This window comes from Pantherophis guttatus, chromosome 1 (assembly GCF_059756535.1).
Source record: "Pantherophis guttatus breed Tessera chromosome 1, ASM5975653v1, whole genome shotgun sequence".
NCBI lineage: Eukaryota > Metazoa > Chordata > Lepidosauria > Squamata > Colubridae > Pantherophis > Pantherophis guttatus.
In genome coordinates this window covers 296,014,550-296,027,569 of record NC_142063.1, presented here as the reverse complement: position 1 = coordinate 296,027,569, position 13,020 = coordinate 296,014,550, and the positions used below count along the sequence as shown (strand labels likewise).

At 37.5% G+C, this 13,020-nt stretch overlaps 1 protein-coding gene across 1 annotated transcript; it reads left to right on the top strand.

The window, feature by feature from the left end:
- The first annotated feature begins 88 nt into the window (after positions 1 to 88).
- LOC117671733 (mitochondrial amidoxime reducing component 2-like) lies at positions 89 to 10,611 on the top strand. The gene is made up of 7 exons (XM_034427861.3): positions 89 to 791; positions 3,110 to 3,283; positions 4,656 to 4,818; positions 8,019 to 8,159; positions 8,675 to 8,736; positions 8,857 to 8,928; positions 9,749 to 10,611. The coding sequence occupies exons 1-7, from the start codon at positions 394 to 396 to the stop codon at positions 9,873 to 9,875; spliced, it is 1,137 nt and encodes a 378-aa protein (XP_034283752.2). The 5' UTR covers positions 89 to 393; the 3' UTR covers positions 9,876 to 10,611.
- The last annotated feature ends 2,409 nt before the right edge of the window (positions 10,612 to 13,020 follow it).

Below are 13,020 nucleotides of genomic sequence, written 5' to 3'. Positions count from 1 at the left end.
ACATGCAAGTAGGCCAAAGATTTTTTGGGGGATGGGGGGGGGGGCAGGTTTTCACTGTAATTTTTGTCACACCACAAAAACCATACCTCACCCCATGGTTCTTTTTTCCAGAATCAATACATTTTCAGTTTCCTTATTCTGCAAATTTAGTCTCCAATGACCGTTCTTTAATGTGTCCAAAGCTTTCTGAAAAGACTGCCTGCCCACAAGTGTAGTGCTGTCTTTATTTTGCTTTGTTTGCTTGATTTTGTCTCTGCCTGGAACTGAGATGACCATCTGCCTAGAAAGGGGGGTGGTTGCAAGGCTGGTTCTGTTCGGAGTTTCCAATGGAGGAGAAGAGCCGGGTAGATATAAACAAGGAGAAGCTCTTCTCTTCTTGGGCAATGAGAAGAAATGAGACCCTCCTTTTCCGCCTTCCACTGCTATTACGAAAAGAAGGAAGGTCGACGGCCACCCTGCAAGAGTCACCGACCCAGAACCACTCCCAGCGAGCAGGCCCGTTTCTCCCTCGCAGACGCCTCTATGGCTGGCTCCGTCGCCCTTTTCCCCTTCTCGGGTCTGCCGCTGCCTCCGTTTCTGCTCGCCTGGATTTGCACCGCCGCCGCTCTCCTCTCAGGGGTCGTGGCGGCCTGGCGTTGGCAGCGGTGCCGTCGAAGCCGTCGCCCGCGGTTGAAACTGGTGGGGACGGTGGCTGAGCTCTTCATCTACCCGGTCAAATCCTGCCGGGGGGTGGCTGTGAAGCGAGCTGAGATGACCTCGCTGGGCCTCGGGCGCGAGAAGCTGCGGGACCGGTAAGCCGGCCGCGGAAAAGCGGGCGCCTTCGAGGCGCGGACTCCCTTTCCAAAGGACCGCTTCGTGCAGGGTTGTCCTTTGGGGCTGAAGTTCATCAACTCCCGATCCCGCTAAACCTGTAGGAATGAGTCCCCGGGCAATCTCGGAGGGATTGTCTGTGGAGATTCTCAGTCATCCAGGGCATGGTTGTCCCAAAGGCGCTTTTTCAAGAGGCAACTGGACTTTTTGGTTTTCTTCAGCTGAAGAAGCTTCTTGGATGAGAAGCGAAACGTCTTCGAAGAAAAACCAGAAAGTCCAGTTTCTTCTTGAAAAAGCACCTTTGGGACTGGGGGTGGGGATTGTTTTGGATTGTTTGCTCGTTTATCCAAGTTAATGGGAACGGCGAATTGTGTAATCTTAAACATTTGTGCGCTCGCGAATCAGTAACCTCCACCAGTCCCACCTCCACTTACCAAGACCTTCCTAAGTGATTGCCACTACTCCAAGGGAGGGAGAGAAGATCTAGTTTAAAAAAAAAACCGAAGTAATGTACTGTATTAGGAAAGTTTCTTGCTAGCTCAGGAATATGGAAGGATAGCCCTAACACAGCGTTTTTCAAACCTGGTGATTTTAAGGGTGGACTTCAACTCCCAGATTCCCAGCCAGAATTTTGGGAGTTGAAGTCCACCCATCTTAAAGTTGGGCAAAATATAAATAAATAATAAACATAGGGCAAAGAAAAGAAAATTGCGCTAGGAAACGGATACAGTATTTGGAAGAAATCCTGATTGCTGTTGTAAGTATCTTTACAATGCAATTCAAACCCTTCCCTCTTTTACTTTCTTGCCCCTGATTTCTAGAGGGATGTCTTAACTCCTCTTCAGAAGGAATCCCTAATTGCATTGGCTGGTAGGCAATCTCTCCTTCCTTTCAATAGGAAGAGTATCTTGCTTGCCCATCATTTCTCTTAATAAGGTTATGCTGCCTTGGTTGTTATGGAAATGCTAGCTGCAAAACCCAAGAGTGAGAATATATCTTTTACTGGACCTTTTATGTATAGAAATAGAATAGAACAGAACAGAACAGAACAGAATAGAATTTTTTATTGGCCAAGTATGATTGGACACACAAGGAATTTGTCTTGGTTAAGCAAACTAGCAAAAGCATTGCTTCAGGAATTTTTCCCAACCCCTTTACAATCAGTGATCACAGGAAGCATTTGCATTTTCTTCCTTATAGTTAAGTAAGGTATTCTCCCTCTGCTTCAGTGTCTTCATGGGGCATTTCTGTTTGCATGCGCTGGAAAGCACGGGATGGGCTGCATATGCTCTGTTTAGAGTGATGTGGCTAGCTTTGAATGGAGCAGCATTTTTACCAATTGCATCTCTTGGATTTTTCCCTGGAATGTTTTCCTACACACAGCCTCTACTGTATCTGTTTTTTTTTTTAATAGTTCTTTTAGCCAACTTTTCCCACCATAGCACATTTGATGGATAGTTCACTTGATGGATAGTAGACAGATACATGAAGAGCCACAGAATTACAAAATTCCACTCCAATGTTCCACTGGATTAGAAAGAGTTCATTATATTGAGAACAACATGGTACCAAATCCAATCCAACTCAACTCAACCTTCCTATTTGCTAAAAATTGGAAAGCAGAAATGATACCTACGGATGAAGAAATTATTAGGAAAATGTTGGAATGTGCCGAAATGAGTAAACTGACATTAGAAATAAGAGAGCAGGAAGAAAAACAATATTATTTGATATGGGATTTATTTTATCATTGGCTAGATAATAAAAAATGGTGATATATAAGTAAATGCTGAAATATTTCAAATGATGATACAACCGATATATTTTATATAAAAATAAGTTGTGGATATGTAGTGATATTGTGAAGAGAGGAGAGGGCACTAAGGATGCAAACCGACCGATGTACTGTCTGTACTTGATTGAATGAATGATGTTTGTATGTTATTTTTCTTTTTTGTTTTAAAATAAAAAAATGAATTGGAAAAAAAAACTCAACCTTCCTGGGGCGGGGGGGGGGGATGATAAAATTCCCTGAGGCCATGGTCTCTTCTCTTTCTTTTCTACTACATGTAGTAGTGTATCATTAGCAAGGTTTACAATAGATTTGTTGTTTTAATTCTTTGTCTAGAGCAGTGTTACTCAACCACAGCAACTTTAATACATGTGGACTCTCTGAATTCCCCAGTTGGGTCCAACATACCGCTGAGTCTAGTTGATTTCAAAGGCTGCGGTATATTTCTCTTGCTTATTAATTTCATATGTAGGTGTTTTTAAACAATATATGCTCTTTCTTATGTAGATTTTGGACTGTGATAAAAGAAGATGGACAAATGGTATCTGCTAAGAACATTCCTCGCATGGTTCTAATTAGTGTATCCTGTGAAGATGACTATTTAATCCTGAATGCCCCAGGAATGAAGACACTGCGAATTCCTGTTGAACTCCCACAGACAAATTCAATCTGGAATTGCACGTATTAAAAGTTTTATTTTTTTCTTGCTTTCTGATTAACAAGTTTTTCAATTTTATTCTTCCCATTTACTTGTTTCCATATATTTCCCCAGTCACTCAGACATGTATGGAGCATAATAAGCAAAAATGGGGAAAAAATGGAATAACAAAATAAAAATGCTGGTTGCCCAACAATCATACTGTGGGCCCAAGAGCCTTTCAGGCCTTCTAAATAAAAAGGCAGTCTTGGACAACTGAATTTGGAGGGGTGGTAGTAACAATACCACAGAATGTGGAAACTACAATATTTGGGGTGTAGGCTCTAGTAGCTTTTTTTTTTATCCCTCCAGAGACTATAATTTTGTTGTAATCTGCTGAATAATACAGGTACAGTAGTCCAGTATTGCGCAATGGAAAATAGGTGTGGAAGACAGTAGGCAGATCAGGAGATAGATGTAACCCTTAAACTTAAAAACTTCTTTCTTCAAATAACCCCACACCACCCAAACTCAGAAATGGCATCCAGTCCCACCTGCTTGCTGACATTCTGTCATTACACTGCAGCCCTCATTAATCTCTCAGTTTTTAAAAGTGCATCTTCCAGCTAATATTGCAGATTCATAATTTTTTAAAAAATGCTAACAAGAATACAAAAGGGAAAAACTATATTTCAATACTATACAAAATAATGCATTATATTTTATATCGAATGTATTTCAGCAAGCTATTAAAATTCTGCAATTGTTATGACTAATAATTTATGCTAATCATTCATAATTTATTAATTTCAATGACTTTTATTCCCTTTTACAATGTATTTGATAAGATTTCTGCCCTTAACTGATCCACTACTAAATTCATGTAGTAAAATGCTTTTGAAATGTCCCTTTGTTGTTCCTACTTTTCCAATTTATATTTTTATTCATGCATGTTAATTTCCACAGTCTCCATATTCCAATATTTTGAAGAGTTTGTGTTGGCTTATAAAGTCAACTCACATTGTTTTCTGTTTCTCAGTGCTAATTATTTTGGTATGACAGGAAGATACTCAGAGCTAAAATAATTTCTATCTCTGATTTTTATTAATACTCATGAATGCATCCCCCCCCCCAGTAAATGTCTTTATACTTTTACTGGATCATACTCTGAATGTGGCTTTCTTTCTATCCTTTTTTCCTGATAATTAAGGTAGTTATTAAATTAAATTATTAAAATTCCAATGGTGTTAGATTTGTGGAGCAATCTTAGATGTTCATGGGTGGTATGGTACTTAAGCTGCTTTATATGCAAGCAGAACACAGAAAGACGAAGCATGGAAGGACATGAAATACTGAAATATGTATTGAGTGTCTAGCTTCCAAGAAATTGCAGAAATGTCTCTTATGGTCTATTAGACGATATGGACTCCAAACTCAAGGCAGGGACTGTGGAGATGAAGCAGCTGAATGGATCAGTACTTTCCTGAATGTAGAGCCTTATCGGTTGATCCATTATGAGACAAATATGGTGACAAGAAAGCCAGGAGATTTCTTGCCCGCTTTTCTACCAAAAGATGAGGTAAGAATACCTCAAAAATATATTTTTAATATTTGCATTAGTTTTAAACTCCATAACTTTTTGTATCAAAGAATACTTCTATAGTAATGGCTGAAATGCCTCAGCTCCTCTTCTCCCCCTCCTCCCTCCTTCTCCTCTTCCTCCTTCTCCAGTAATTCAAGGTTGCTTACATACAAGCTTCTGTGAGACAGATTGGGTTGAGACTGGATGGCTCAAAGTCGTCCAATAATTTTCTGAGACTGACATCAACCTTGATCTCCCAGTCCTATTCTAATCCCTATAGTACAGTGGGTCTCAACCTTCCTAATGCTGCGACCCTTTAATACAGTTCCTCATGTTGTGGTGACCCCCAACCATAAAATTATTCCTAAAACCATTGAAAATATGTGTTTTCCGATGGTCTTAGGCGACCCCTGTGAAAGGGTTGTTCGACCCCCAAATGGGTCCTGACCCACAGGTTGAGAACCACTGCTATAGTATATGGTATCCTTAGAATTATGTTCCACTGAAATAATTATGATTTGTATTTAGCTAAATGTATTGGGATTATTAAATAGTATGGAAGTTTCAGTGTATTTTGTCAACTTCCTGGAAATGTATGATAATGCTGTGACTTCCAGAATGCTTGCTCTGGGATCAGAATAAATCATATAACCATTTTATGTACACCTCTTTCTTTATGGTATTACAAAAAACATGTATAATCAGAGAAAAAGTTATATCTGCAGAATTTGTATCATCTTTGTGCCAAAAACTGTAATCAAGGAGGAGAAATGGAACCAAGATTGTTCCTCTTCATTGTCCCTGTTTATTGAGGCTTCTTAATAAATATTGTATATCTTTTAACTATTTTCTTCAGCATATGTTGAATAACTCGGGAATTAATTCACTGAATTATCATGCCTGTTGCTAACAGAATAGATTCTTATATATTTGAGTTTTTAATAAGTTTAAATGATTAGTTAAGCACTGAATGTATAAAGATAAGCCACAGAAATTAAATGATTCATATTATTCTTAGTAATTGGAAGAAAATGTCTTGTTTTAATATAAAACGCTTCATTGAGATTTCATTTTAAAGTTGCAAAGTCTGGAGGAATTTATCTTACCCTCACATTATTCCATACTAAGCAACAGCCAAAATATAGGGTTTTAAAAAGATATCGTTTTAATTTATTTCACTATGATGGTAAACATGTTTTACTAATTCAGCCAGGAAGATTGTATAGCAAAGGGATTATTTTCATGGTGAAGAATGATTGAAGAATTGATATGAATTGCAACATTGAAAGCAGAAGAAAAAAAAAGCCATTTAACATCCTTTTGATTTTAAGCTCATAATTTTCATTTCTACTTTAAATACACCTAGTTGATAACCATGATTAGAAAAGATCTTTAGTTATTTCCCTTTGCACACATTTTTTAAACTTTTAATAATAAATGGATAGTATTTTACTACTAAATACATATGTAAATACATAAATAAAGATCACTTCATAAGATTTGACTTCATGTATGTTGCATGCTATGATTTATTATTTAGCAATTTGTGTGAAATCTACCAGTTAGGATTACAGTATTCAACCAATCATAATTAAATATATCATGGCTTAATGCAATCTATGAATGTTCACAATCAAAATATGAAATAGATACCGTATTTTCCGGCGTATAAGACGACTTTTTAACACATGAAAATCTTCTCAAAAGTCGGGGGTAGTCTTATACGCCGGGTGTCGTTCTCCTGTAACCAGCCAGACCAGCCTGAAAGGCTCTGTCGAGCCTTAAATGGCTCTGGCGATCCCAGCTCTGACGATCCCAGCTCTGACAATCCCAGCTGAGTTCCCTGCAACTCAGCTGGGATCGCCAGAAACCATGGCTCTGACGGTCCCAGCTCTGACGGTCGATCCCATCCCAGCTGAGTTCCCTGCAACTCAGCTGGGATCGCCAGAAACCACGTAAAAGGAAAAAAGTTTTTTACCTTTTACTCTGAGGATCCCAGCTCTGACGATCCCAGCTGAGTTCTCTGCAACTCAGCTGGGATCGCCAGAAACCACGTAAAAGGAAAAAAGTTTTTTCCCTTTTACTCTGATGATCCCAGCTCTGACGATCCCAGCTGAGTTCTCTGCAACTCAGCTGGGATCGCCAGAAACCACGTAAAAGGAAAAAAGTTTTTTCCCTTTTACTCTGAGGATCCCAGCTCTGACGATCCCAGCTGAGTTCCCTGCAACTCAGCTGGGATGGCCAGAGCCATGTAAAAGGGAAAAAGTTTTCCCCCTCCAGCTTGCTTACCTCAGCTGCTAGTCGCAACGCTTGCCTTGCTTTGCTTGCCTGAATCTATTCAGGCAAGCAAGCAACTCCCTGCCTGCAATCAAGCAAGGAGGGAGTTGTGGACTTCAACTCCCAGAATTCCTCAGCCAGCAAAGCAAAGCTGGCTGAGGAATTCTGGGAGTTGAAGTCTACAAGTCTTAAAGTTGCCAAGGTTGGAGACCCCTGTTCTATTGGGTAAGTTTTTTTCCCCTTTGGGAGTTTTAAAAAAAATAGTCAATTGGGGTTTTTTTAGTTGTTCTTTTTTAGACCTAGCCATTTAAAGTTTAGGAAGTTTTAAATTTAGCTTTCATATAAAAATAAAAATAAAATAAAATAAAATAATATTTGTGCAGCTTTCTGAGATTTAGTGTGTTTCTGTAGTGTTTCACTCCAACTACACAAACACACAAAATCTCACAAAGCTGTATGTGGAATTTTGTGTGTGTAAAGTGTGAAAGTTGGTTTTTTGGACTTTTTGTGGCTGTGTGAGGTTCCTGCTTGTTGCAGGGGCCATTTTGGGTCTAGCACAGCTGCTTTTACATTGTAGGTGAGCCAGTTGATGTTTTTTAATTTTTATTTGGTGTGCATTGGAAGAGGGGCAGTCTTATATGGTGAGTATAGCCCAAACCCTATATTTTAACAGGAAAAGTTGGGGGTCGTCTTATACGCCCAGTCGTCTTATACGCCGGAAAATACGGTATGTCTTGTTTTAATTAAAAGCATTTTCTGAAATTAAAGTGTAGTTTTATTAAATTGCAGTAAGCTTTTTGGAATGAAATGGTCACAACTGAAGATTGCATTTTGTTATGTCAACCAATGGTGGCACTTTGAGACTAATCCCAATCTTTATGATTATCAATGGTAGACATTTTTTGTATTTGTTTTAAAAGGTTGCATATGCTGAAGCCAGTCCACTCTTGCTGATTTCTGAAGCTTCCTTGGATGATCTAAATACAAGGTTAGAAAAGAAAGCTTCAATAACTATCTTCCGGCCGAATATTGTTATTAAAGGCTGTAGTCCTTATGAAGAAGTAAGTATTATTATTATTTTATTCTATTTATTTGTATCCCATCTTTATTATTTTTATAAACAAAGTGGTGATCATATCCAACACACTTCCTCCTCCTATTTTATTGACAACAACAGCTCTGTAAAATGGATTGTGCTGAGACAAAATGACTGGTCCAAAGCACCTCCCTGGCTTTCATGGCTAAGGCAGGATTTGAACTCACAGTCTCCGGCTTTCGAGCCCACTGTCATAACTACTAGATCAAACTTGCTCTTACAGGTCTATCTTAACTGGGTGTTTGAATTGCTATTTTTCTCCATCTGATTTCTAATTTATGTGATTGCAGACATGTCTCAAAAGAGTTTTATTGAGATGTTAAACCTAATTAATAGCTTTTTAAATATGATCTTGTGAGAATATTGGTTTAAAAAGAAAACTGTACAGAAATGTTGCTCTATAACTGATACATATTATTGGAAAATAGTCAAATAATGCAATTGCAAAGTATCTAATAGGACTCAATTTCTTTGATATAGGATTCTTGGGTTGATATATTAATTGGAACTGTTAAGTTGAAAGGAAAAATGTCATGTCCAAGGTAAGAGAGTTTAATGATGGTATTTTGATCTCATGTTCCAAAACACTAAAAATAATTTCATTTTTAGAGACATTCCTATTATTAAATGAAATTAAAATGTGACAACATCTATGTCTGTAGGTGCATTTTCACAGCAGTGGATCCAGATACTGGGATCATAGGTGAAAAGGAGGCCCTAAAAGCCCTGAAAAGGTAGCAGATAATGTTTATGAATGCTCCTTCTTTAGATGTTTGGATGTCTCTGTACCAGTTCACAATGTTACTCAGCATAAAGTAGCAATTTACAAACAGAAACCTGCACCACATATATGATAAGGAACGTTCTTACTGTTTTAACATCTTCAAATACCTTAGCAATTTAAGCTCTCTTTCCAATAAATCTTTTGTAGCTCACACATACAATGTTAGGCAGACAGATTCACATGGTATACATTTAAATCAGTTAATCTGTCAAGATCCAATTTTTCATAGGTCAATTAAATTAGTTTCTTCAAAGCAATTCCCCATTCATTATAATTTGAAATACTTTATTCTATTAATTAACTGAAACCACTTAAGGTTTTTTTCTTCATTTCCTTTACTACCGTAGTTCCTTGTCGTCTTCTCTTTCTGATTTTGAAGCGGGCTTCTGCATCTATTAGACTTATAATTCTGAAACAGCTGAGCAGGCAGTTAAAGTTCCAATATTTCTAATAATTTATGCAAAATTGTAAATCCAGTTTTATTTAGAGAAACTAAGTAATTGCTTCCTCTGTGCAATGTCTCTAGCTTAATTCCGTTTTAAATGGCTATGACACTAATGCCTCTGTAAACCATGACAGAATATGTTGCATGAAAACATTCCATTCTAATAGATGATTGTGCTATCATAATCACTGTTGATAAATATCTATTATCTCCAGTACTGCAAAATTGAAGTTCACTATTCATCTATATCCTGGAATGTATAGGATCTATTTTATTCCAAAATAATTTCTAATTCTGTTTTTCCATTTCTTTTCTTTATTTTCAGTTATCGCAAGTGTGATCCTTCTGAAGAACATGACTATAAATCTAATCCTCCTTTTGGATGGCTATATGGAGTTGAGGAAACGGGTGTACTTGAAGTTGGGGATTCTGTGTACAAGATAATCTCATGATGGGTGGCACCTGTGCAGTGGAGTGTAATTTCTCTGTATATGGATTCTGTACTCATTTCTTAAGATCATTTTTTTTTCTTCCTTCTTATTCGGGTACTTATCCATTGTAGGCAGTTGCATGTGGTCACTAAGGGTCATCACCAGTTTGTTGGCAAATCATTACTGTCATCATGACTGAGAATCTACATCAACACAGCATCATTGCAATTGAAACAAATTTGAATGAAGGGCAAACTGAATGAATAACAAATAAGAGTTAGAACATTTTTCAGTCAGTATTCTTAATGCAATACAGGTGTGGTCGTGTTTTGCTGACTGAAGACTATTGAGGTGGTGATAGTGAAAGTAAAACTTTCCATATTAGAATACAGTGCTATTTTTAGAAACATGGATGAAATGGATGTATATCTATTTCTGGGATATCCTTGGGTTTACTTATTTCCCAAAAAAGCTAAATATAAGGATATAATGAAAGTATGTGGTATTTTATTGTATAGCCAAGACAAGTGAAAATCCTTTTCACTGACCATTTGTAAAAACAAGTATACAGATGTTGAGCTGCCTAGAATTAACATCAGTAAATTTGAAAACTCTTTACTAGAGGAATTTCCATAAATCTGAAGTGATTTATGTCTGATTTTTTTAAAATCTCAAAAACCTAGCATTTTAACAGGTGTGTGCAGACTTTATATACTGTACGTCTATGTTACTATGATTAAACTTGTAGCTATCCCTGTAAGCCGCCTTGAGTCGCCATATGCAAATAGGCGGCAATATAATTTTTCTAATACATAAATATGGAAATTTTACAAACAGTGCTATTAGATCAAGCTTTATTGGATTTTATTTTTTTAAAGGTATATTTTGTCCCAGAAAGATTAAAAAAACTAAAGCTAGACATTGAAAAATCATAAATAAACTGGTTAATTTCTGTAAATTAACTACTAAAAAATATGGTCATGGAGATATTTCACATTTACAAAATCCTTAAGCAATGCTTCATGTATAATTATGCAAAGTGAAGAGTACCTTTATGGATGCAATCTATATATATATAAACGCGAAAACCACTCACGCTGTAATCACAAAATCTCCAGAACCATAAAGCCTACAAACTTGAAATTTGCCATTATGTTCCTCTTGGCTTCTAGGTGCTCACTAAGAAAGGATTTTTTGAAATGACCATCAGAGCATTAGTATTTCCTATATTGTTGTGGATTTAATAAGACCAACACAACTTTTCAGGGTTAGCCAGAGACATTGTATATTGCGCAATAGGTTCAAAGCTCTGTACATGAAGTGTTGAACAAAGACAGAAATTAGCTACAATGGTTTTTATACCCTTCTAGACAAAGGATTCTGTTAACTCAGCAGTTTATGTGATCATATACATTTGTCATATTTAATTGACACTTCCTAATTACTGTTTCATTTTATTCTTTGCCAACAGTCATAATTCTTCTTGTAAATTACTGAAGCATAGATTCAAATTATCTCTTGTTAATATTACATGTGGTCATACTTGATCTCTTTAACCTTCATACTGTATATCACCAAATGTCTCTTATCTCTGACAACTGAGGGGCCCTTCTCTGAATGTTTCTACTTCAAAGGAATTCTCTCCTTTCAACTGGAGATAATTGGCTTCCCTCAAACAAGCACATTTCCTTTCTTACAAATAAAGAGGGTCCTTCAGTGATCATCCAGCTGGATCCGCTTACCTACCTACATTAATATTATGATTAACATGCCCTGATGCTAAGGAGTTCTACTCCCCCTCCCCACCTGAAATCTGTTCCAAATGCAAAACACAAGCAGAGGACAGGAGTTTTACTTTCAGTTTTACTTTAACAGCAGGAAGCACCTTTAATACAGAACACTTGAGCTAAGCCATGGCCAGGCTCCTTCCTGTCTCCTTGCTCTCCCAGCAAATACTGTTTCACTTTCCAAACAGCCCCCTGATGCTAACAAGTTCTACTCCCCCTCCCCATCTGAAAAGAAATCTGTTGCAAGCTCTGATACTAAGGAGTTCTTCTCCCACTCCCCACCTGAAAAGTAATCTGTTTCAAATGCAAAACACAAGCAGAAGACAGGAGTTTCACTTTCAGTTTTACTTTCACAGCAGCAACCAGGGGATAGGACAGGGGAGGCTTCTGTGGGGCAAGGCTGAGGGAGAGAAGGTGATAGGATAGGGGAGGCTTCTGTGGGGCAAGGCTGAGGGAGAGAAAGGGATAGGATAGGGGAGGCTTCTGTGGGGCAAGGCTGAGGGAGAGAAGGGGATAGGATAGGAGACGTTTCTGTGGGGTAAGTGAGGGAGAGCCCAATCATAACTACTCATTAATTTTCAAGCTGTAAGTGTTGATTTATCAAGCCCGATCACATAGTTTTATAGCAAAGCAGAGGTATTCAGCTAATAAATAAATAAATTCCAAGCACTTTTACTCAAGCTCATGTTTGTTAAATCTTTGTCCATTAAGAAATATAGAAGATTTTGCTGCCTCCCAAAATGTGAAGCCCTCAGAGTTGGTCCTGTGGGCTTCCCTAAAGATACCAGTGCTAGCATGAAATGCATCTAACTCAAACATTGCAGCATCAGTTGGGAAGCTGCCTTTGGTGCTTGAATCAAGAAAGATGTCTTCACTTCCTGCTAAATTGATCTGTAAAAAGAGTTCTGGTGAAAATTCAGCAATCACAGAATGAGGACAGATTTCTAGTAACCAGTACAAAAACCTTTCGATGAACGCTATCCTTCACAGAAAAAGAAAATAGAAAAAATGGCTTCTGACTTTGCTTGATGCAGATACAAGTAAAAATATTTAATTTATGACTTATTAATTTATGGAAAATTCTATTTTTGATTTTTTAAAAACGTACTGATCATTGCAGATAGATTTCATTTATACAGAGTGGTAATATTGCCACCTTGTGGCAAAGTGTGTAAAAAGCATCTTTGAAATATTGAAATATTCTACTTTTCAATTAATAGAAATGGAATAGAAGTGAATGAATAGAAATCTAATCAAGCACAGGAACACTGGGCTGAGGGTTGGGTGGGAAGGAACATGGGAGGTACTGATGCATTTTGTTAATTTTTTTTTTGTATTGTAATCCATAACCATGTGGAAACATGGTACACCTCAATATC